The sequence below is a fragment of the Dasypus novemcinctus genome, chromosome 19, assembly GCF_030445035.2.
Source record: "Dasypus novemcinctus isolate mDasNov1 chromosome 19, mDasNov1.1.hap2, whole genome shotgun sequence".
Taxonomy (NCBI): domain Eukaryota; kingdom Metazoa; phylum Chordata; class Mammalia; order Cingulata; family Dasypodidae; genus Dasypus; species Dasypus novemcinctus.
The window spans coordinates 48,904,655-48,926,535 of NC_080691.1; the positions used below are offsets into that span (position 1 = coordinate 48,904,655).

Consider the following 21,881-nt stretch of genomic DNA (forward strand, 5'->3'; position numbering starts at 1 on the left):
TAAGAAACAGAAAGATTTCAATGTATCATTGTTTCAATGCAAGGCTGTGTGGGCAGGAGTAGTATAGAAAATAATGTGAGTATAATAAATATTTTCAATTAAAAAAAAAGAAACCAATGAAGCTAAGCCCTGAATTGGTGGTATAACCACAGTAAGGATCATTTCAAGTGACTTTAAAACTCAGGAATCTGTATGTCTCTGATGATGAATATATCAAGGAAAAAAGAAAAGCAAAGAAATGTGAACTAGTTTTAAGTTATCACATTGCTAGCAACAAATATTGGTAATGCTATTTTGAAATTCTTAAATACAGACAGTAGGATAAAAAATTATGTTGATTTTGTTTGGAACTGATATTTTTAGTGCTAACAGAACAGATTTAAACATAAAGTAAGAAGCCCTGTAATCCTACATTTAAATTAGAAATGTTAGTATAACCTCATGATGTTTTTTTTTTCCTAAAAAAAAAAAAATCCCCTGCCCTCCCAGCTTTCTCTATTGGGAAGTCTTAGAAACAAAGAGCAATGTGGCAGCAGTGGGCGTTCTTAGCTACCAGATGAAGGCTTCTAACTACCACGTCCCTCTGCAGTGAACAAGGGCTCCTTGGAAAACTGGAAGATCCTAGTTTGAGGGAGGAAAAGAACAAAAAGAGCCTAGGATATATTGTTACTCTGCAAAGCAAGGAAGCTCTCAGAGACACTGGGTTTGGAAGATGGGGCAATTTGAGCACTGAAAAGAATAATAACTGAAGTGTGCTTATATGTATCAAGTATGTTGTAGTCTGTAAGTACCTAATAATACTTAATAAAGAAAATGGTATTGTTTACCTTCAAATAATGCTAAGGAATTATCTCATTATTTTGAAAATTAGAATTTTATAAAAACAGCCAAATAAAAGCCTTTCTAACAAGGCAGTGAAAGAAACCACCACCAGTCTAGGCGTCCATGGGGGCAGGGGCCTCAGGGAGGGTGTGCAACAGTGTGTCACTGCTCCTGAGGGTTCCTTCCTGGTGCTGCTGCCACTGCCAAGCAAAACAACTAGAGTGAAGGGGACAGAAGGACAGCAAGTGTCGGCCCAACCTTACCTTGTCATACCTGAGTGCCTGCACAATCTGTGGAATGTAGAAAAGGATGGCATCCTGCAAAGAAACAAAGGAAGGAGAATTGACGGTGGTCTTTCTGAAGAGGGAGGACAATTCCTTATCTCTAGAAATATTCAGAACCAATCAACAAACATGAATATGCCATGCTGCCTGAGGACGTTAACCATCCTCCTTTCACTTAGCCCCATGCTCTCCTTGCTGGAGGCCACAGAGAGACTAAGGACTGGAGAAAGCCTAGAGGATGGCAATGAAAATGACCAATGACTTGAAACGCATGGTTGGTGGACAAAAGCTCAAGGAAATAAACAAGCATTCCTCGGGGAAAGGGCTGTGGATGATGGGAGAGCCTGAGGGTCTGAGGCTGCCACAAGTCAGAATCTAGAACAGGACACACTGTGAGCACATGTGGTCAGGGATTCCAGAAAGCACAGGAACATGGCCATGGCGAGCTGGACTCATGGCTAACCCAAGGCTGGCAGTGTGTGCATGCCTGCTACACCTGGAACCCAACTCAAGCAAATTTTTAAAAACTCAAATATGTAATTAAAGATGAAAAACAAATATTCCCATTAAGCACACCTGCACGAGCGTGAAATCTACTTTGTACAACTGCAGGGTAAGAATGGGGCACGAAAGCAGGTGCCCAGGTGTTTTCTGACCTCCTTGGCTTATGACAGGACCCTGCCTGTAATTGCTCCATGTGAATGCTGCCCCGGCACCCCCTGCACCAAGGTGGACTCGCAGGGCCCTGGACTCACCGGAGGGAAAGACCTCAAGACCTTCACTCCGTACTGGGCCGTGAGCGGGTGTGGTGGGTACATGCTGGAGAAGTAGGAGAGCCCTGTGGGTGGGTCGGCGGGTGCCCAGCAGAGCACATGGCTGAGCTCAGGCGCATCGGCGTCGATGGTGTGCCAGGTGACCAAGAACTGGGAGGGAAGCAGAGGGATGCTCACTTCCGGCCAGGAGTGGTGGCCCATGTCCTCCATTGTTTGGGGAGGGGTAGGGGGAAGTCAAGTGAACAAGGGGTGCTCACAACATGGAAAAATGTTGCTGATGCATTACATAAAATGCCACAATTGCAATTAAGTACTTCCCCCCTATTGTAAACATAGTAAATGCTTCATATATCAGGAGTGGAAAACACAGGAAATGAGGAGAAAGGCAAAGTTGGTGTTGCCGCTGAGATGCCCCGGCCCTGTTTGTCCTGTTTCCAGCTCCCAGGCCTCTGCTGCACGCTTTGCGAAGGCTGAGCTCGGGACCTGGCACAGGGGCTATGCTACCTTGATCGCTTCAGGGATGTCGCTCACAGCTCCCGGGTCCAGCCGAACCAGACGGGTCACTTCATTCCCGATGGCTTCGGTGTTCTTGAACCTACGTCACAGGGTGGGTGGACAGGTTCACTACCATCCCAGGAAACACTGAACTGGAGGAATTCAGACCAAGCTCCACGCTACCTGGGTGTTCTGTGCTATAACTGGATTGAATGAGTCTGAGAGTGAGTTTAAAAATAAGCAGCATCATGATGGGCACCTCAAACGGGACTCATCCTACATTCACATTTCAAAGGCTGGTTAAAATAGTCCTTGCCTTTGGAATATGCCCACCTTTTAAAAATTCTTTTCCAGGACCATCTCTCCACAGCAACCCATTCTTGAAGACACTTGACCCAATGGGAGGCAGTCCAGGTGTGAACAGCTCAAGCTAATGCCAGGTAGACTTGCAGTAAACATATATTATTATTATTATTATTATTATTATTTTAAGATTTTATTTATTTATTTAATTTCCCCCCCTCCCCTGGTTGTCTGTTCTTGATGTCTATTTGCTGCGTCTTGTTTCTTTGTCCGCTTCTGTTGTCATCAGCGGCACGGGAAGTGTGGGTGGCGCCATTCCTGGGCAGGCTGCTCTTTCTTTTCACGCTGGGCGGCTTTCCTCATGGGCGCACTCCTTGCGCGTGGGGCTCCCCCACGCGGGGGACACCCTTGCGTGGCACGGCACTCCTTGCACGCATCAGCGCTGCACATGGCCAGCTCCACACGGGTCAAGGAGGCCCGGGGTTTGAACCGCGGACCTCCCATATGGTAGACGGACGCCCTAACCACTGGGCCAAAGTCCGTTTCCCGATATATATATATATATATATATATATATTATTATTTTTAATGGATGCAGGGAAACTAGTCCACAGTCCTGCTCTAAAGAACAGACTTGGACCTGATGAAAGAGGCTGTAAGCAGGCAAGTCTGGGCTTGGCTGAAGGAAATGGCAGTCCAGAAGCATTCACATGGGTTGGGAGCCCCCTGGTGGAACATCCACCCAGGAGCCTCTGCTGCACCTTCTGAAAGTACCTCTGCTACCAAGTCTTAGGGTCTGTCCCTGTAAGGGCTACTGTGGGGAGTTCACGGAGACTCAGTTGCCAGCCGTGGCACTGCTCCTGAGCTTCTGAAAGGTGATGTCTGGGCTAAGCCTCCCTGAGCCTGGATGTGATGGCCTCCATGTGCTTTTCCTCCCCGTGAATGAGATCATTGCTCTGAATTTGTTGTTATTTCCTCGGGTCTCTGGGTGCTCCAGTGTCCCATTGGGACTTTCACAAAATCACGAGGTCACCACATAATGACTGCATAGAGACTGCTGGGTGAGGGTGCTGGGCTAGAGGACTGTTGCTAAGCGCACACCAACCCCCCTGGTTAGTGACTGAGCCCCACTCACCCCACGCTCACATCTCCACCCATCCCCCCACCCCCCTGCTTACCCTCCTTATACCTCTCATACTCTGCCCCCCCCTCACCTCCCTGTTCACACCCCTCCTCATGAGCAAATGAACAAAGATGCTTCTCACTGAACCTGGGACAAGGCCCTGGTTGGGCAGGTGTGATCCTGGGGTCTACCTGGCTGGCAGCTGCACGGCCAGATAAGGAGAGATGCTCCAGGCAAGGTTCACGTTGTCTTTCCACTGCTTCTCACTCAGGCTGATGTACTTGGACCTCCAGTTGGCTACGCTGTTCTCCCCTGCCTGGTCCAGCTCCAGCTCTGGGGCAGACAGGGGGTTGTACCACGTGATCAGACGCTCAATCTCGGTGGCCTAGTAGAAGCAGACAAAACACACCCCATGTGGCTTTGCAGGCCCAGGAGTGGATCCCTGGGGTGTCATAGGGGAGGTGGTCCCAGGTGCCGTGTGAGCAGTGGTCTTGGGTGCCGTGGGGGAGGAGGTCCCGAGCACTTTGTGGGCAGTGGCCCTGGGTGCTACGTGGCAGGTGGTGGGCAGCCATGCCGTGGGGCTTACCAGAAGAGACAGCAGCAGCGTCCTGCGCTTCATGTAATACTTGTGCAGCTGGGAGCCACGGTTGGTTTTCTTTGACATCCCTTGGTGGGAGAGAGAAAGAAGACAAGCACTCCTCAGAGGCTGCCTGCCCACCCAGGCTTCTGGATTCCAGAGGAGCCAGTCCTGTGCCCTATCCCAGGCTGAGCACGCCCTTGGGCCGTCAGGACTGGGACATGGTGTGACTGGCGCATTACGTGAGTGATGCTCCGACCAACCTGACTTTTTGGAGATGGTGGACATGCCACTGGATAGAGGGTAGGTGTTGATCCAGCCTTGTGTGGCTTGTTGTCGAGAGCCGACAGTTATATCCAAATTGCTCCGTGTGTCCTGGTTATCTGTGGGCAGAAACGCTGTTGATGCCAGACTGAGGCAGCTCAAGGAGCCTAACAGGAGTCAAATGGACTTGGGCCAGCGGAAGGGTGGACAGGAACTTCCCAGAGCTCTGGGAGCCCTCGGGGGGCTGGCAGTGAGCCTGCAGGGTTGGGCTGGCAAGGCCCAGACACAGCTGCTGACAACTCTGTGGAATAAACCTTTGGGGACAACCAGTTTCCAGGAGTCTGAGAAATTCTTTGTTTTAATCATTTAGATGGAAAGCTTTATAAAATGTATTCTATTCCTTCTTGCCTTTAAAATGGAAAACAACATAACAGTCTTCTCTTGATAGATGAGGGTTGCTACTGGATCACAATCCTTCTTCAGCACAGGCTGCCACAAGGGCCTGTGGGCCCAGCAGGGCCATCTGCCCAGCTCTAAGTGGCTGGCTTATAAGATCGCTGTGTCTGCTTTCTCAGCTTTCCTACTTGTTCCTGGTGGTCAGGCTGTTGGCTTTACAAGCTGTGCTTTGTAAGTAGTGATGAGCTTAGGAAACAAGACTGTGGTTTCCTTTGGGAGGTCTGCCACAGGCCACGCCTGCTCACACCTCAGTGTCCCTGCCTCCTCTCTGCCTACAATACTCTCAGCCCCTGTCTATAATGGCCACTTCCTATTTATCCTCTGGGACGTGCATCAGCTGTCCTCTCCTGATTCTCTCCTGTCCTTGATAGGCACTCCTACGGTCCCCTTCTGTCAAAACCACCTGTGCATTGCTTGCTTCTCCTACTAGACTGCAATGGCCTGGAACATATACACACTTGCACACAGGTCCCTGGAACGGGACCTGGCATCTTAGACTGGGTGGGCTCTGTGAGAAGTCTGTGCAGGAAGTCTATGTAGTCCAAGGAAAGGAGTCTGCCAGAGGCCTCCTGAACTCATAGTTCTCAGTTCAGGCTCAATTGACAGGACCAGATCCCTGGGCTCCAGAAAGGCAGATCCAGGCAGGCTCTGGGCCTCCAGGGACAATGAGACGTGGCCAAGGTCAGGGCTTGCTGGGCCCCACCTGCTCCTCTGACCAGCAACTCAGGGCTGCCTGCCACATGCCTCTGCCCCCCTCCCTAGCCAGAGGTACTTACCTGGGGGGACAAGCTGGCTGGCAGTGAGGTATTTCTTATCTGAGAACATGGCAGTCCAGAATTTGATCATTATGCTTATATCTTCTCGTAGTCTCTTTTCTCCTTGAGTAGGGAACTTTGGGGGACAGCTTAAAACAATCACAAGAGGAAAAGGAATTGGGAGCTCAATGTCAGATATATTATCAAGAGGGGAAAGGGGATGTGGGTGGTCTCTTAACAACGAAAGGTTAACCCAGAGCTGATCCCCAGCAAGAATGCCTTCATTAGTTCAGACGGGAACGGTGGTTATTTCCAGCCCTCTCATTACCAACATCACTATCCCCAGAAGGCCTCTGCGTCTGTCTGACCGGAATGCTTGTGGCGGGTGGTGACTATTGCAGCCTTCCGTACACAGTATGCAGAGCCCCGGCAGTGCACGGTCTCAATTTGTTACGCACTAGTCATTCGTGTTGACGGGAAGGTTAAGTGGGTGCACTTAATCTCTTAAACCAATTGAACGAAGGGAAAATTTGCATAAATGGCATTGGGGGATTAGCTCTAAGTACACGCATGAAAACAGCATTGGGCCGAGGATATACATCAGGCTGCTGAACAAGGATGTCTTGGAAGCTGGCCATATCCTCCTGGGAGTCTCTTCCTGGGGGATCAGGGCAACTGTGGAGCTGGGCAGGGGTGGGGGTTTCTGGATGCTGCACCCACGTGCCTGGGAGGCAGTACCTGAAGTAGTCGAAGGCTGTGGAGTAGATCTTCTCCCGAAGGACGTTGCGGATAGTGGCGTTTGGGACCACGTCAGCGTGCAGGAGTGACAGCCCCAGCGTCAGCAGCCTAGGGGAGAGCCCATGTGGCCACGTCAGGGCTGGAGCTCGCTGCTGCAGCCCCGGAGCCTGGCCACAGGACTTGACCCCCATGACAAACCCCGTGGCTCTAAGCTCAGGGAGTGGGTCTAGTGGGCCAAGACTGAGGCATCAGGCAAGGGGCTACAGCTCCTATCTCAGGAAAGACTTTTTTAAAGCCTTCATTTTTTTTTTTTTAAGTACCAGGGGCTGGGGATTGAACCTGGGACCTCTTATGTGGGAAGCCGGCACTTAACCACTGAGCCACACTGGGTTCCCTGAATTGTTTTTTTTTGTTTCTTTGCCTTTTTTTTGAGGCACTGGGAACCAAACCCCAGACCTCCTGTGTGGGAAGCAGGTGCTCAACTGCTTGAGCCATGTCTGCTTCCCTTAGAGCCTTTATTTTTGTTGGATGTTACTCTGCCTCAGGCAGAAACCAGTCTAATAACCCATCTGCAGAGTACTCCCTCAGGACAGTTGCCGCTAGGAACTGTGAACGTGCAACATTTAATTCAAGTAAAAAATTCCCTAGGGCCTGGTTCCTGCCAGGTCAGGCCCTGGGCAGGTGGTGAGAGAGATCACTGTGGAGGATGGTCCTGTCCACAGGGAGCTTATTGCTCAGAGAGGTGAGGAGATAAGTAATCCCATGGGTGGGTGATAGGGAGAACCAGCTATGCTAACAGGCCACTGTACAGTCCACAGAGCAGGCGTCAGGTTCCAATGGGCCTTTCCCAGAGGGAAGAGTGCGAGATGGTTTCTGACTACAGCCACCTGCAGTGCTCTGACAATATAGGGTGGGCCATTCTCTGGTGACTCATCTCCACTGTATTTTAACAGGTCAGGAACAGGTTGGAAATAAAAAAAAACTTGTGCTCTTTCCTGTAGCTGGATTGAGGACTGCTGCCCAGGAGGGCCCAGACGGCTGTGGGGAGGGGCAGAGCAGGCAGTAGATGGTAGTTTTGAGGGGCCCTCCACTGAGGCACTACAGAGGGCCTGGGCCCAGAGGAAGGCACCATTGGAGGGTAGACTGAGGGGAGTAGGTGAGCAGGTAGGGAGGCAGGCTAAGGGGAGCAGGTGGGGGCGAGGGGGCAGGCTGAGGGGAGCAGGCGGCGGGGGGGGGGGGAAGGGAAGAGATTTAGGGGAGCAAGCAGGGAGTGCCATGTCCTAGCTGGGCCCCTTTGCCCTCCCGGCATCTGACCACCAGGGACCAGAGGCTGTGCTGAGACCCTCCCTGGCTCAACCTGCCACTCCTTGTGGCCATGTGGGGCGGCTGTGCCACTGGCCCTCCTGAGACAGTACCCTCAGGCTCCTCATGAGCCAGTACTTGGACTACCTGCTGCATGGCCCACTGCAGGCTACACTTACTATGGCAGGGGGTGTCCTCTGACCCCTTCAGCAGCCCCTCAGCTTTTCCGTCCTGCCAGGCCCATGGCCCAGCACCTTCCTGGCCATATCCCCTTTGTAAGCACACCCAGGCCAGGGAGGGCATGTGGTCCAGGTTGGCACACCCAGGTACCCTGCAGGGAGCTCTGCTTATTCGTTTCTGGAGAACAAAGGACCCCATGTTAGAAATCCATGCAGAGATGTTCAAGGAGCCATCCACGTGGACGGAGCTGCTGCCTGAAGCCAAAGAGCGGGGATGTGGGAATGGGCAGGGGAGCAGGGTCTCCAGAGGGTGAGTGGGGATGGTGGAGGGCAGAGGTCAGGTTCTAGGAGCCATCACACTAGGAGTCCCAGGAGCAGGAGGGGCAATGCTGGGGAGGCGGGGAACAGGGAGGTGTATGGTTTAACCATTCTGGAACATGTCACTTGGGACAACAGTCCCCGCCTCAGTGCAGTGAGGAGTCTATTTCTGATGAAGTTCTCCCCCATCAGCCTAGCAACTGCACACCATCACTTCCCCCACTCTCCACAAGTGCCTGAGACATATGTGCATCCCTAGGACCCCTCGCCCCCTGCCCAGGAGAGCTCCTCACTTGAAGCGTGGCCCGATGGCTGCCACATGACGGTTCATGCTCCCTTTGGCCCCGCCGATGTTGAGGGACATGGAGCGCTGCAGCAGGCTGGAGAAGATCTCCACCTGGTCCGAGCTGCAGTACTTGGCGATCTCAAACCTCTGCACCAGGAACTGAGTGAGGATAAAGACACACAGCCGTGAGGGCCTTGGCCAGCCCAGCATCAGGGCCAGGGCCATGCACCCCACAGTGCAGTCATCATCTGAGGAGTGGCCCTGGGCTGGCAGAACAGGGACAGGAAGGATGGGTAGGGTTCCATGGAAGCAGGAGAGGTGGGCAGGGGTCCACAGGGAAGTGGGGAGAGGCAGGCAAGGGCTGTCCTGGAACAGTTGTCCCCTCCATCCACTCTCCTTAAGTAAGGTGGTCTTAAAACTAGGGGCCCTCTGCTCATGGGGCCCCTGCCCCCAGCATTAGGGTACAGTGAGTAAGCACACAGCCCTGTGGGGAGCAGCAGGCTAGGTACGTACGTCGATCCAGATGTAGTGCGGGGTCACTTCAGGGGGGCAGGGCTTGGGCTGACTGGCTTCAGACGCAGCCAGAGGGTCTGCTTCCTTTGTCTCCGCAGAAAACAGGCCGAACTTCTGCTCTACTGTCATCTGCCAGGCCCCTGCCATCTCCCGCATGAACTGAAAGTGCAAAGTGCCCATGAGCTCCTCCAGGAAGCACAGAAGAGTTGGTGTTTTTTTTTTTTTTTAAATTATACAAGGAATACATGCTCATTGAATAAAAGGTGTGTGACAAAATCCAACATCATGATAAAAGCACTCAGAAAAACAAGGAATAGAAGGGAACTTTCTCAGCATGATAAAGGGAATTCATGAAAAACCCACAGCAAACGTCATCCTCCAAGGTCAAAGATGGAAAGCCTTCCCCGTGAGGACAGAAACAAGGAAAAATTCCGCTTATACTACACTATTCAACATTGCAACAGAAGTGCTGGCCAGAGTTATCACATAAGAAAAAGAAATAAAAGGCATCCAAATTGAAAAGGAGGAAGTAAAAAAAATCCCTATTTACAGAGAACACAATCCTATATAAAGAAAATCCTAAGAATCCACAAGAACTCATAAATTCAGTAAGCTTGCACAGTTACAAGATCAACATGCAAAAATCAGCTGGGTGGCACCCTCATTGCTCTACCTGTGCTGAACTGTGCCCCATCTGCAGCTCCCTCCATCCCTCCCTCCCCCTGCCATCATTGCCAAGCTCTCCCTGATAAATCTAAGTCTGCTGAAGCCACACATTCATCTCTGCCTGTACAGGTTAGAAATACATCCACTCACACCTAATCCTGGTGCACATTATTTGTTAACAGAAAGAAAAAAAAAAAAAAGACTTTCTTCTCATTTAGAAATTCAACAGAATAGTCCTGGGTGTAGCCTTCAGGTGTTCCTGCCTTGAGAATGACAGTACCTCCTGTTTGAGAAAAGAAAATAAAAACAAAAAGGTTAACTGTTAAAAAAAAAAAAAAATCAGTTGGGTGGGTGGGGAGCAGGTGTAGCTCAGTAGATTCCAAGGAGGTGAAGAATTTGTACCCTGAAAACTACAAAAGACTTCCGAAAGAATCTAAATGAGATCTAAATAAATGGAAAGACATCCTGTGTTCATGGGTTGGAAGACAACATTAAGATATCAATACTGTGTATTTTTCTTGTTGGGATTCATTAAGAATCTTAAAGAGGTTTTTTAAACCTCCAACATACCCCACCAGGTACCCAGATCCACCTATCTTAACATTTTGCTACATTTGCCATATCTTTTCTATCTATTTATTCATTTATCTAAAACATCTTAAATATTTTTGTTTTCAGATAATTCTCAAATGTAGAATTTCTACTTGGATCTTATTTTTTATTTGGTTCTTTTTTATAGTTTTCCTTTCTCTGCTCAGATTCCCCATATCCGCACCCATTCTTTCCATCCTTTCTTTAGTCTCTGAACCTATTTTTTATTTTTTAAAATTTTTATTTCTCTCTCTTTCCCCCTCCCCACCCCAGTTGTCTGTTCTCTGTGTCCATTTGCTGTGTGTTCTTTGTCCGCTTCTGTTGTTGTCAGTGGCACGGGAATCTGTGTTTCTTTTTGTTGCGTCATCTTGCTGTGTCAGCTCTCCGTGTGTGCGGCACCATTCCTGGGCAGGCTGAACTTTCTATCGTGCTGGGTGGCTCTCCTTACGGGGCACACTCCTTGCGCATGGGGCTCCCCTATGCGGGGGACACCCCTGTGTGGCATGGCACTCCTTGCGCGCACCAGCACTGCGCATGAGCCAGCTCCACACGGGTCAAGGAGGCCCTGGGTTTGAACCACGGACCTCCCATGTGGTAGATGGACGCCCTAACCACTGGGCCAAGTCCACTTCCCTGAACCTATTTTTAATAGTTATTTGGAAATCCTTGTCTGGTCTGTTCTAGTATCTGAGTCATCAATGGGTCTGTTTCTGTTGTTTTTTCCCTCCCTTTAATGTGATTTCTATTCTCTTGCTTCTTCCATATTTAAAAATTTTTTATTTTATACTAGACATTGTGTATAGAAAACCAGAGAGGGAAGTGGATGTGGCTCAAGCAATTGGGCTCCTGTCTACCATATAGGAGGTCCAGGGTCTGATGCCCAGGGCCTCCTGGTGAAGGGGCGCTGGCCTGTATGATGAGCTGGCCCATGCAGAGTGCTGGCCTGTGCAGAGTACTGCCCCGTGCAGGAGTGCTGCCCTGTGCAGGAATGCTGGCCCAGTTGGAGAGCTGGTGCAGCAATAAAACACATCAAAAAGAGACAGAGAAGAGAGAATGAGAGATGCAACAGATCAGGGAGCTGAGGTGGCTCAAGAGAATGATCGCATCTCTCCCACTCTGGAAGGTCCCAGGATTGGTTCCTGGGCTGCCTAATGAGAATACAAGCAGACACAGAACACACAGCGAATGGACATGGAGCGCAGACAACAGGGGAGTGGTGGGGGGAAGGATGATAAATAAACAAATCTTAAAAAAAAAAAAAGAAAGATCTGTTATTGGGAAGTGGATGTGGCTCAGGAAGTTGGGTGCCTGCCTACCAAACAGGAGATCCTGGGTTTAGTTCCTGGTGCCTCCTAAAAAGAAGATGAGCACAAACAACAAACAATACTAGTAGAAGTGTAAAATGCTTTAATATTTTAGCAAAGCAACCTGGTAGTACCTATGAAAATGTGATATGCACAAGCCCTTTATTCCGGAAATCCTTACTATAAATATCTGTATTAAAAAACAAAAATTAATAAATAAGGACATATGAGCAACAAGAAGAAAAAGACCTGCTATAAGAACATGAATTGCAGCTTTATTCATAATAGTAAAAGACTGTGGACAGCCCATATGGTGCATTTAATTCCCAGGAAAGCCAAGTGCTGCCACAGTAGCTACCCAACGGTGTCTGAGCCACTCCCAGAAGACACCCCTGCCCTACCCAGAGCTGCAGGATGGTAGAGGCACTAGGCCACTCCCATGCCTGGTACTCGGAGAAGGCCCAGAGGGGGTGTGCTGGGTGGGGCCTGCTGAGAAGGCCAATGGCCTTCAGGAAGACCACAGCATCACTGGAGGAGGAGTTTCAGCAGAAACAGGCACTGGGATGGCGGAGCTGGGGCAGGGGAATGCCAGAGGACGTGATGGTTGGCAACACCTTCAGAAAACTCTAGAGTTTACCATCACAGTACTTTAGAATTTACCAGGCTTTTTTCCCCATTTGATCTTCTCAGCAATTCTGCAAGGGAGAGGCTATTGCTAGCATGCCCCATTCTGCAGAAGAGAAAGCAAAGGCTTGCAGAGGCTAGGGGGCTTATCTGAGCTGAGAGCATCCTCCACCTCCTGTCCACAGAAGGGAGGTGTGAAGGGGGCAGCAGTTTTTACTCCAGGGTCTCACTGTGGCCTAGAGCATCGAGGAGCCCCTGCTGAGCTCCTTCCTCAGCCCTTCAAAGGGGAGGGAGCTGTCTGCATGTGCAGCAGGATCAGGGCTGCTGCAGCTGTGACAGGTGGCCCTTGGGGTCGCCTGTCAGAACTAGCTTAATGAGGGCACACCACAGTCCGAGTTAGCAGGGACATGACTCCCAGACAGCCAGGATGGGAAACACCGCTGCAGGCTGTGGACCAGGTGTGGGTGCAGCCACATCGCAGTCCACCAGTCTACCAGTCCAAATGCCTAGGCCTGATGATGGGTGGGGATGTGCAGAATCCTTCTTGGGATCCTTCTAGAAGACAAAGCTGTCCCATTTTTTTCACAGCAGCCAGAGTAGGAGAAGGTGGCCCTTGGGCTCAGCCACCTCAGGCTTGGCTCCTGCCCCTCTCCCACTAGCTGAGCTAGTCACCTGCCTTCTATACCTCGGCTCCTTTACCCATCAATGCAGCAGACATCCTGAGCCCAGTGAAACCCCTTTCAGTGATGGAGGCCTGCTGACTGCTGGGGTTCATGGCCCCTCCTGCTGACAACACTGACTGCTGTGCAAACAGTGGACGACAGGAAGATCCTAGGGGCTGGGCACTGTGGCTGGTCCTGGAGGTGAGTTAAGTCATTTAATCTGCACAACAACTCAATGAAGCTGGTGCCCTTGCTGCTATTCTCATTACCCAGAAAAGGAAATCAAGGCAAAAAGAGGCTAAGTAGTTTACCCAAGGGTCAAAGGGTCTAATAAGGAAGGGGGAGAGAGGACTGGGTGGGGGCTGCTACCTTCAATGAGCCTTTGGTGCATCTCCCTTAGAAGGAGGTAACACCCCCTCTCCCTGCAAAGAGACTCCAGTATTGCTCCTGTGTCAGAGCCCCTGCAGGCTGCAGTGCGGCTCCATGAGAAAGGGTCAGGAACCCAGGGCTGGGCCCGGGATCCTGGTCGGCCTCCTTTGCTGAGAGGCAAGGAGGGAGCTCCTCCCTGACTAGATAATTTCCCTCAGAACCAACTCAGCCAAACTTGTCCTGAGAACTCTGAGTGGTTCAAACAGTGGGCACAACTCGCACAGTTATTAACAGAAAGCAAAGGGAGCAGATGTGGCTCAAGTGGTTGAGTGCCTACTTCCCACATGGGAGGTCCTGGGTTTGGTTCCTGGTACTTCCTGAAAACAAATGAAAAAAAACCAACTTAGGAAAGCCAAAAGCAGATGTGGCTTAGTGGTTGAGCACCAGCTTCCCACATACAAGGTCCTGGGTTCAATCTCTGACCCTGGTACCTCAAAAAAAAAAAAAAAAAAAATAGTAGGCAAAAGTCAGGCATTAAGGCCACTGCTATTGACTGGAACATTCTAATTCTCTCTTGGGAACAAGACAAAACGAAACATTCCTTTTGTCCACTTATCTCAAATGATCCTAAGAAACACAGAAAAACCCATCAAATCTCCTATCATCATGAAACTTAGCAGGATCTTTGAAAAATCAGATCATTCTTAGGTGTTCATCCAATAGGCTGAAAGGTGAGTATAACTTTCCCAGTACGTCCCATCCAGCAGCAACTTCAGAAATATGGACACAAGGAAAGGCAGCTGCCCTACAGTGAGCAGGCTGAGAAACATATCCTTGTGGACAGGTGTTCCAGTGAGAAGGCCTTCCCGTCTCAGGAGGGCAACAGTGGCCCCTACGCTCCTAGACACCACAGGGGCACTTTTAGCACACACTCTTGCTAGTCTTCCTAACAGCCTAGTTAAGCCTCGAGGACATAATTTGATACCTAAGAAGGCTGAGGCTGGAGTGGGCACAGGGCTTGCCCAGAGTCTCCAGGTCTCAGCAGCAGAGCCCAGGGAGGGCTCTTCCCATCCCCCCCACCCCCGCCTCAGGAGTTGGCCTGGGGGGGGTCCTACCGGAACTTCCACGCCATTCTTGCCGGCCAGCAGCCACTCCCAGCAGGCCAGGGCGGTCTCCATTCCATGCTCATTGAACATCCGGAGAGGCCCCCAACACAGATGGTGGAGGAGTTGGGGTTCGCAATCTGTAACCAGACATAGGCTATTTAGAGGCCTCCAAGTGCTAGCTGAACCCAGGCACAACTCTCCTGGATCGACAAGCAAGTCAGCACCAGCCGCACCAACGATTCAAGTAACAATAGGCAACTTTCCACCCAGGAGAGATGACAGATGACAGAGCTTTCTCCTGAGGGATCCCCACTGAGTTTTCAGCCAGTCCCCAGCTTGCTAATGACAATGGAGACAGTACTCCGGCATCATCTAGAATGAATTCACAACTCCCAGGGGCTTCCGTTCGTTACCCTTGCAGCTGATGAGCATTGCGGTCAGCTTGAACATGGCCTGTGTGTAGTGCTGAGGCTTGCCAAGTTCTAACGCCGTAGTCAGCTCCTGGACCATCATTTTGTTCAGGTCGGACATCTGGCCTGTTGCGCCTGAGAAGCGAATCATCCCATACACCTGCAAGAAGCACACCTGTCAGCCCCGTGGCACATGCATGATAGGACAGGCAGGTGCTTCATTCACCATATCCAGCTAGAGCTTATGACTGCTGAGAGTGACGGACTCATTCCCATGACACAGTTACAGCTCACGGCACTTTGGGAACTGCTTTTTTAGAACTGCAGCCTGGCCTTCCCACTACTTTACACATTCCGTAAGGGCAGGGACCTGCTCTTGCCATCCTTGTAGTCCAGCATTGAGGCCAGGGCCTGGCATACAACAGGACTGTATGGACATGAGCCAGACAAACAAAGCTACCTCCAAACAAGAATATCAGTCTACTTTTTTTTAATTGTTTTTATTTTTAAGTCTACTTTTAAAAAAAAAATTTAGGTACCAGGTCTGGGGATTGAACCCAGACTTTGTATGTGGGAAGCTGGTACGTAGCCGCCATGTAGGATGCTGACACTCAACCGCCTGAGCCAAATTTGCTTTCTGAGCCTTACTATTTTCAAAATCACACCTTTTTTGTTTGTTTTGTTTTCCCATTTACAAGAATGACCATAAAAGTCTGGACTCCTTCCAGAAACCAATTCTGTACCTTGAAGACTGGATTCCCACCACCAACCAACGTATCTCAAACCAGGCTGAACAGTCTCTAAGAGCAGGTCTCAGTGACTGGCAACATACTGATTGGTGGCTGCTGAGTGGAACACAGGTCCCACCTGTGGAAGAGCAGCTCTTGGAAATGTTGGAAACTAGGCCCACCCAGAGCTGGCCTCTAATGGGCTTTTGGAGTCAGTGCAGACTAGCCTCTTGCTTCTGCATTTTGTGGATGAGGAAACCAAGGTCCGAACAGAACACGCTGTAGTGTGGTGGATGGAAACCCTCACAGGGACTCTAAGATGTGGCTCCCAACCCAGCTCTGCCTGAGGGACTATGGCAAGTGACTACATCTCGGGAGCCTCAGTTTGTTTAACTGCAAAATGGAATAATGGTTCTTATGCCTCACCTAGGGTCCAGGATAAGGCATGGCATGCAACAAATGTTTGTTACAAGGTTAAAACAAAGAAAACACCTGCCAGAAAATAGAATGCTTCAGTGTAGTCCCAGCATGTTTATGGGAAATCACCTCCAGTGAGAGTGGTGAGTAGCTCTAATAAATGTTCCAGGGGCATGGTCTGAGGCTCCTTGCCTTCAGGCCCGCCTAAAAGGAGTACATTTTATCATTTCTCCTACATTCATGCAGACCCTCCTTCATGTTCCATTTAGAAAGGAGCCAACTGGCACCAGAACTCCAGAACACACAGTGGATTCTGGCCCTGGGGAAGGAAAAGTACCTCTCCTGCATAGCGGTTGCGCAAATTCAGGGATGCCATGAAGTTGGAGTAATCTTTCTTCACACAGGCTGGGCGCTCGGTTAGCTGAGTTGCCTACAGACAAGTATTGATAAGTACCTTCAGATTATTGCAACATACTAGTTTTCTAAACCTAATTAAGTCAAGTTTATATCTGGGGTTATTAAAACTCTTCAGACCTGGCAATTCCACTTCTAGGTATGTACTCAAAAGAACTGAAAGCAGGGACTAAGATATTTGTACACCAATATTCACGCAGCATTACTCACAACTGCCAAAAGATGGTAGCAACCCAAGTGTCCATCAACAGATGAACAGATTAACAAAATGTGATATACACGTACAATGGAATATTATTCAGCTGTAAAATGGAGTGAAGTTTTGATACATGCTACAATATGGATAAACCTCGAAAACATCATGTTGAGTGAAATTGACCAGATACAAAAGGACAAATAATGTATGATCTCACTTACATGAAATAACTAGAATATGCAGTTCCATAGAGACAGAAAATAGATTACAGGGTAGCAGGGGCTGGGGTAAGGGTGAGGAAAGGGGGCATAATGGGTACAGAGTTTCCATTTGGGGTGATAGAAAAGTTTTGGGTGGTATGACAGCAGCACAACATTGTGAATGTAAATAACACCATTAAATTGTATGCTTGAAAGTGGTTAAAATAGGAAATATTGTGTTGTATATATGTTTCCACAATAAAAATAAAACTTTTTTTTTAAAGCAATCCTTATTTCAGTGTCTCAAATTTTATTAGGGGGAAAGAAGGCAAAACATTTGGATCAGTTTGGGGCCAAAGTTTAATTAAAGATGAATTCTATAACCCAAAAATTCTTCAATCCTGGCAAGTTAATAAAATGAAACACTTTAGAACTTGCTCTAGTCTGATATCACCCATGGAGGAAACAACTTATAATTTTTGTATGAAAAACTCTTCTGGAAGGTAGCTTGTGCTATAGCTTCACTTTGCTATCCTGTTTATACTCTCGACCCCAGTGAAAATTTCACTCCTGGGCAAATGAATAAGCCTCCCCAAGCCTCCCTGCCTCATCTGGAAAATGGGGAAGGATGAGAAGGAATGGAAGCAATGGTGAGCAGCACACCAGTGCACAGGGCATGGGCTCTGGAGCCAGATTGAATCCAAATCCTGGCTCCTCCATTCTCCAGCTGTCTGACCTCGTTCCCCTTCTGTAATATGATGACACAAGAATACAATCCCCTGGAGAAAGGATGGATGGAGTGCTGTTGGGGACCTGCTGGCAGAGGGTGTGAGTTGAAGAGATAAGAGAGTGTCGTGGCTCTTAGGAGGATTCCCAGGACTGGGGAGTGAGTGAGTGTGGGCGTGAAGAGACTTCTGGGAAGGTTTTTGCACGGGGACTTGTGGGACAAGCTGAGTGGGGACAGTAAGGACAGTGAGACAGACCTGCAGAGGGGAGAATTGGCTCCAGGTCATATTGATATTTGGATTATCAGTTTAGTTGGAAAAATAGTTATCTGAACACCATGAGACTGACTGCTTGAGAGAAGGTCACTTCTCCCATTTTTAGGTTCTTGGGGAAAGAACTTGGTGGAAGGGCCTCTACCATCACATCTATAGGACTGGCTGGGTGCCAGGACTTCTGGGGAGCCCACTCTGCACCCCCACAATGCTCGCATTGTGCTATGTCATCACTATGCTCAGCAAGGGCTGGGCTGAGAAAGCGCAATGTGTGGTCCCTGAATAGGACCTAGGGAGTTGCCAACACACCTATGCTGCAGGGAACGGCCTCAGTGGGGTCCTGCTCACTTGCAAGCTCAGCAGCAAACTGGTGGCCTCTACACCAAATTGAAGGCTCAGAGTGGATCCTGGCAGAAACACTCTACTGGGGGAAGGCAGCAAGGAATTTCTTTTTTTCCTGCTTTTTGGTTTTTATTTGACAGAAAAAGTTGCTCTTGCGGTACAGATTTTCAGCAGGGATTTTTGTGGAGAACTTGTATCAGTAAGTGTGGGTGTTGATCTGGGCAGGCCAGGACATGTCATTTATTTAGACATCTGAAAACAAGGCTCTTCACCAAAGCAGATTCAGAAGTAGCTACAGGATTGGGAGGAGTATGTGTCAGTGGAAGCTGGGGCTGACGTGTAGGTGACCGTGCGTGGAGGCCACTGTGGTGCGTGGTTAAGGGTGCGGGTCAGAGCGCGTTGGCCCAGGTCCCCCCCAGCCCTGGCACGCACTGGTTGTGTGACCTCAGTCCCCATGAAACAAGGATAATAAAAGCATATTCTGGGTGGATGTGAGGATTCAACAAGATGAAGCCGGTTAGAGGCCTTCCCTCAACACCGTGCAAGAGAGTTAGGGAGCACAAAAGCCCTGGAGGGCCAATGTTCAAGCTAACCAACAGGGTCCCTGATGCTGGCGACTGAGGCTGTGAGACTCCATACAACAAAAAGCCAATCAGATCACCAGCTGTCAACTCCCTGTTTGATTCTCAGCTATAATTCAGTGCAGGAAGGGAAAAAACTATTTAATGAACCCTCGAAATTAATCTAGATTGGAGCAAGATGAAACTCAACACTTCTGGGTTTAGTTCAGCACCCACAGAAAACAAAACTATTAATGAAGTCCAGATAAGTGTTTCAGATAAATGTGATTATAAGATAACTTTGCCCCTATCTAATAGAGATCAACTTCTCTCCTTTGTGATGTGGACACTCAGAAATGTTAAATTGATCTCATTATGAATCAAGCTTAAATGTCTGTAAATCCATATTCAAATTATAAGCAAAATAAGAAAATATCTATTAATGACCACCTTTTCTTTGAACCAAGGTGACATCCGATTCTGATTTGCCCCTTCCCCTGCAGCTTGTAAGCACTGGGCACCTTTCCAAGAAAAGCCACACGCACTCCTCCCTCAATATCGTCTGCTCTCGTGGTCCAAGAAGACACTGCTCCTCGGGAGGCTCGCAAACACATACCCCAAGAGTTGTGTTCTGCTTGTTATAGCCAGCAAAGTGAAGGATGCTCTCCGTGGCCATTGCCAGCCCTGTGTGCTGGGACAGTCCCGACACCCAGTTCTGATGTTTGTTCAGGTATTCCTAAAACAAGGGGAGAAGTGCTTTTTTATTTTCACAGTAAGGAATAGGACTTTACAGAGAAAACACTGGGTTCAAATTCTGCGTTCACCCCCCTTTGTGAGCTAGCTGAGGGGCTCTGGGCAAGATAGAGCACCTCTCTGATTGTTCCTTACCTGTAAAACGAGAATCAGGCCCACACAGAACTGCTGTCACAGTCAGTGCTCAATAAATGCGAGCACTTTGTCAGCATATTTTTGCTTAAAATCTGCCATTTGCCAGCCTGAGAGCTGCATGGCGGTTGGTAGTGGGCGTTCAGACTGACCGGATGTGCAGGCAAGGCCAGGGAGGGCCTGGGGTGATGCCTGGTGGACATATCAAGCTCAGTAAAGCCTTTTCATTTTCCTCTCCTTTCTTAAGCCAGGACTGAGAAAAGGCCAGAGTAAACAAAGATGCTGTCTATACTGACCACCTTTTTCTCCACAGAAACCATTCATGTATTAAAGGGGCCTCCCCTCTTTACACTGCAGGCCTGGAAACCGAAGTCCTCTGCCTTGAGAAGGTGGCACCAGAAGAAATTAGACATTTCCCAAACGTCAAAGTTTGATAAATGCCCACAGCAGAAAGAATTCTATTGTATGTGTTAGGCAGACACAGAGTATAATTTAGTCACAAGGACCAGCAGTGTCCACCTCAGCCCCTAAGTCTGCCTCTGTTCTCTTCCATCTTGTTCCATTGCCCCAACAGCTCAATTCATGCTGCCTCAACATCTCTGTGCAAGGAGGAACTTTTACAGCGAAACCCAGGCACAACCCATCAGTTCTTGAGAAACACATTTCCTGACAGCCTCTGAAGCTCTTGGTGCTAGCTGTTCTGTGTTTACTGGATTTCATCGCTGGAAATATTTTTGAACTATGGCTGCTGTGGTGAACTTCACAAGCTCTTCTCAAAATGCCTGCTCTTGTGAACTCAGATTTCTTCTAGTGGCATTTTTCTAATCTGACCCTGTTTTAAGGTGCCTCCTTCCTCATGTACACTGTGGCATTTCTGGTCTGTCCCTACTGATTGTCCCTGGTCATCTGTACTGACCAGACACATGGCTTTAGTTGAAAAGGATTCCAATGTGCACATGTGTATGCAGCCTGGTGAGCATCTTCACTGTACACAAACCTGTGACTCTGCCCCTGCTTAGCCAGCTTCCACTGGGTGTAGGTACCTTGGCCCTTGGGGTTGCTGCTGGTGGCTCACAGGTCTCCCACCCCCACCAACGCCTGCCCGTGTCCATCTTGCTAGCAGTCCCCAAGTCCCACCACAGGACACAGTGCCTTATCCGGTGGAAGCTGTCAGGGTCCTTGGCCCTGCTCATGCTGCACACTTACCTAACCCTAAGGTGCTTCTAGTTCAAACCAGTCACTGAGGCTTTTATTAGTCCCAGACACTAACCTGATAGTTTCGTTCTCTACTGATTCACATTAATGTTGTCTGCATTAGAAATTCTCTGGGTCTGTGAAAAGCTTATCGATTGCTCTGATGACTTCAGGAAAATACCTGCAAGTGGGACTTGGTGACTGTTGGTGCCCACTTCATGGCTTCTTGGAGAATCATTCCACAGCGTGCAGCAAAGTCCTTCACGATGCTCTGGAAAAGGGTTTGAGTGCTTTTAAACAGACTAAGGTCAGTTTATCTGGGCAGTCAAGGACAGCTTGGTACATATTCTGTTGCTGTGTCCTAACCCCATGGTCTGCAGGGACCGTGCAAACATTCCAGTCTGTAATTCTTGCACAGGTTGCAGCAAAACCTACGCTAATAGCGTATCATGCTGCTGATGTGCAACATATGTCATAAGTCAGCAAATGAAGGGGAAGGAAGGTTCTGGAAGGTAAAAATCATCACAAGGGTCTCTTGTGGGAAAACTCCCTGCCAACTGCTGGTTTGGCTGGGATGTCCCAAAGCTGGGACAGGCTCAGGAGCTCCAGTCTGAGCTGAGACTTCGGTCCTGCCTGAGGCCTGTGAATTAGGTTACGTGGGGAGAGAAGATGCTCAGGGTAACGACTAAAAAGCAAACTCCTCATTTGGAGCTATTTACTCTGTTCATTTATTTTCCCATGGTGTAGAAAAAAGCCAAAGTCATGTTACTATATAACAGTAACAACAACAAAAAAATCAGAGCACAAGGTTTGTCTCAAAATCATGCTTGTTCAATGGAGAGTTGAGGGGCTTTCAACTGTCTGGTAGCTGAATATCTCTTTGGCAGCTAAACCCAGAAAACAGTTGGAGTCAGCATGAGCCAGTGGTGAGAGCCAGGCTTCGCAGCCAGACAAAAGTGGGAATGAGTCTGGGCCCAGACTGGCCTGTGAGTCCTCATGACGTCAGCCAGCTCCTCAGTTCCTGGTG

The 21,881-nt window shown here is 49.2% G+C and overlaps 1 protein-coding gene across 3 annotated transcripts in view; it reads right to left on the minus strand.

Annotated features, from left to right (window-relative positions):
- Positions 1-21,881, minus strand: part of PI4KA (phosphatidylinositol 4-kinase alpha) — a 147,499-nt gene that overhangs the window by 11,715 nt on the left and 113,903 nt on the right. For all 3 annotated transcript variants that reach the window (XM_058281759.1, XM_071209918.1, XM_071209919.1), the window contains 15 exons: positions 21,036-21,125; positions 19,392-19,511; positions 16,403-16,495; positions 14,924-15,080; positions 14,520-14,647; positions 9,189-9,347; positions 8,683-8,834; positions 6,591-6,698; positions 5,874-6,001; positions 4,641-4,760; positions 4,387-4,466; positions 3,992-4,185; positions 2,384-2,474; positions 1,862-2,029; positions 1,086-1,139 (listed from right to left, as the gene is read on the minus strand). In XM_058281759.1, coding sequence (XP_058137742.1) covers positions 1,086-1,139; positions 1,862-2,029; positions 2,384-2,474; positions 3,992-4,185; positions 4,387-4,466; positions 4,641-4,760; positions 5,874-6,001; positions 6,591-6,698; positions 8,683-8,834; positions 9,189-9,347; positions 14,520-14,647; positions 14,924-15,080; positions 16,403-16,495; positions 19,392-19,511; positions 21,036-21,125 — 1,842 coding nt within the window. The remainder of the gene's footprint in view (positions 1-1,085; positions 1,140-1,861; positions 2,030-2,383; positions 2,475-3,991; positions 4,186-4,386; positions 4,467-4,640; positions 4,761-5,873; positions 6,002-6,590; positions 6,699-8,682; positions 8,835-9,188; positions 9,348-14,519; positions 14,648-14,923; positions 15,081-16,402; positions 16,496-19,391; positions 19,512-21,035; positions 21,126-21,881) is intronic.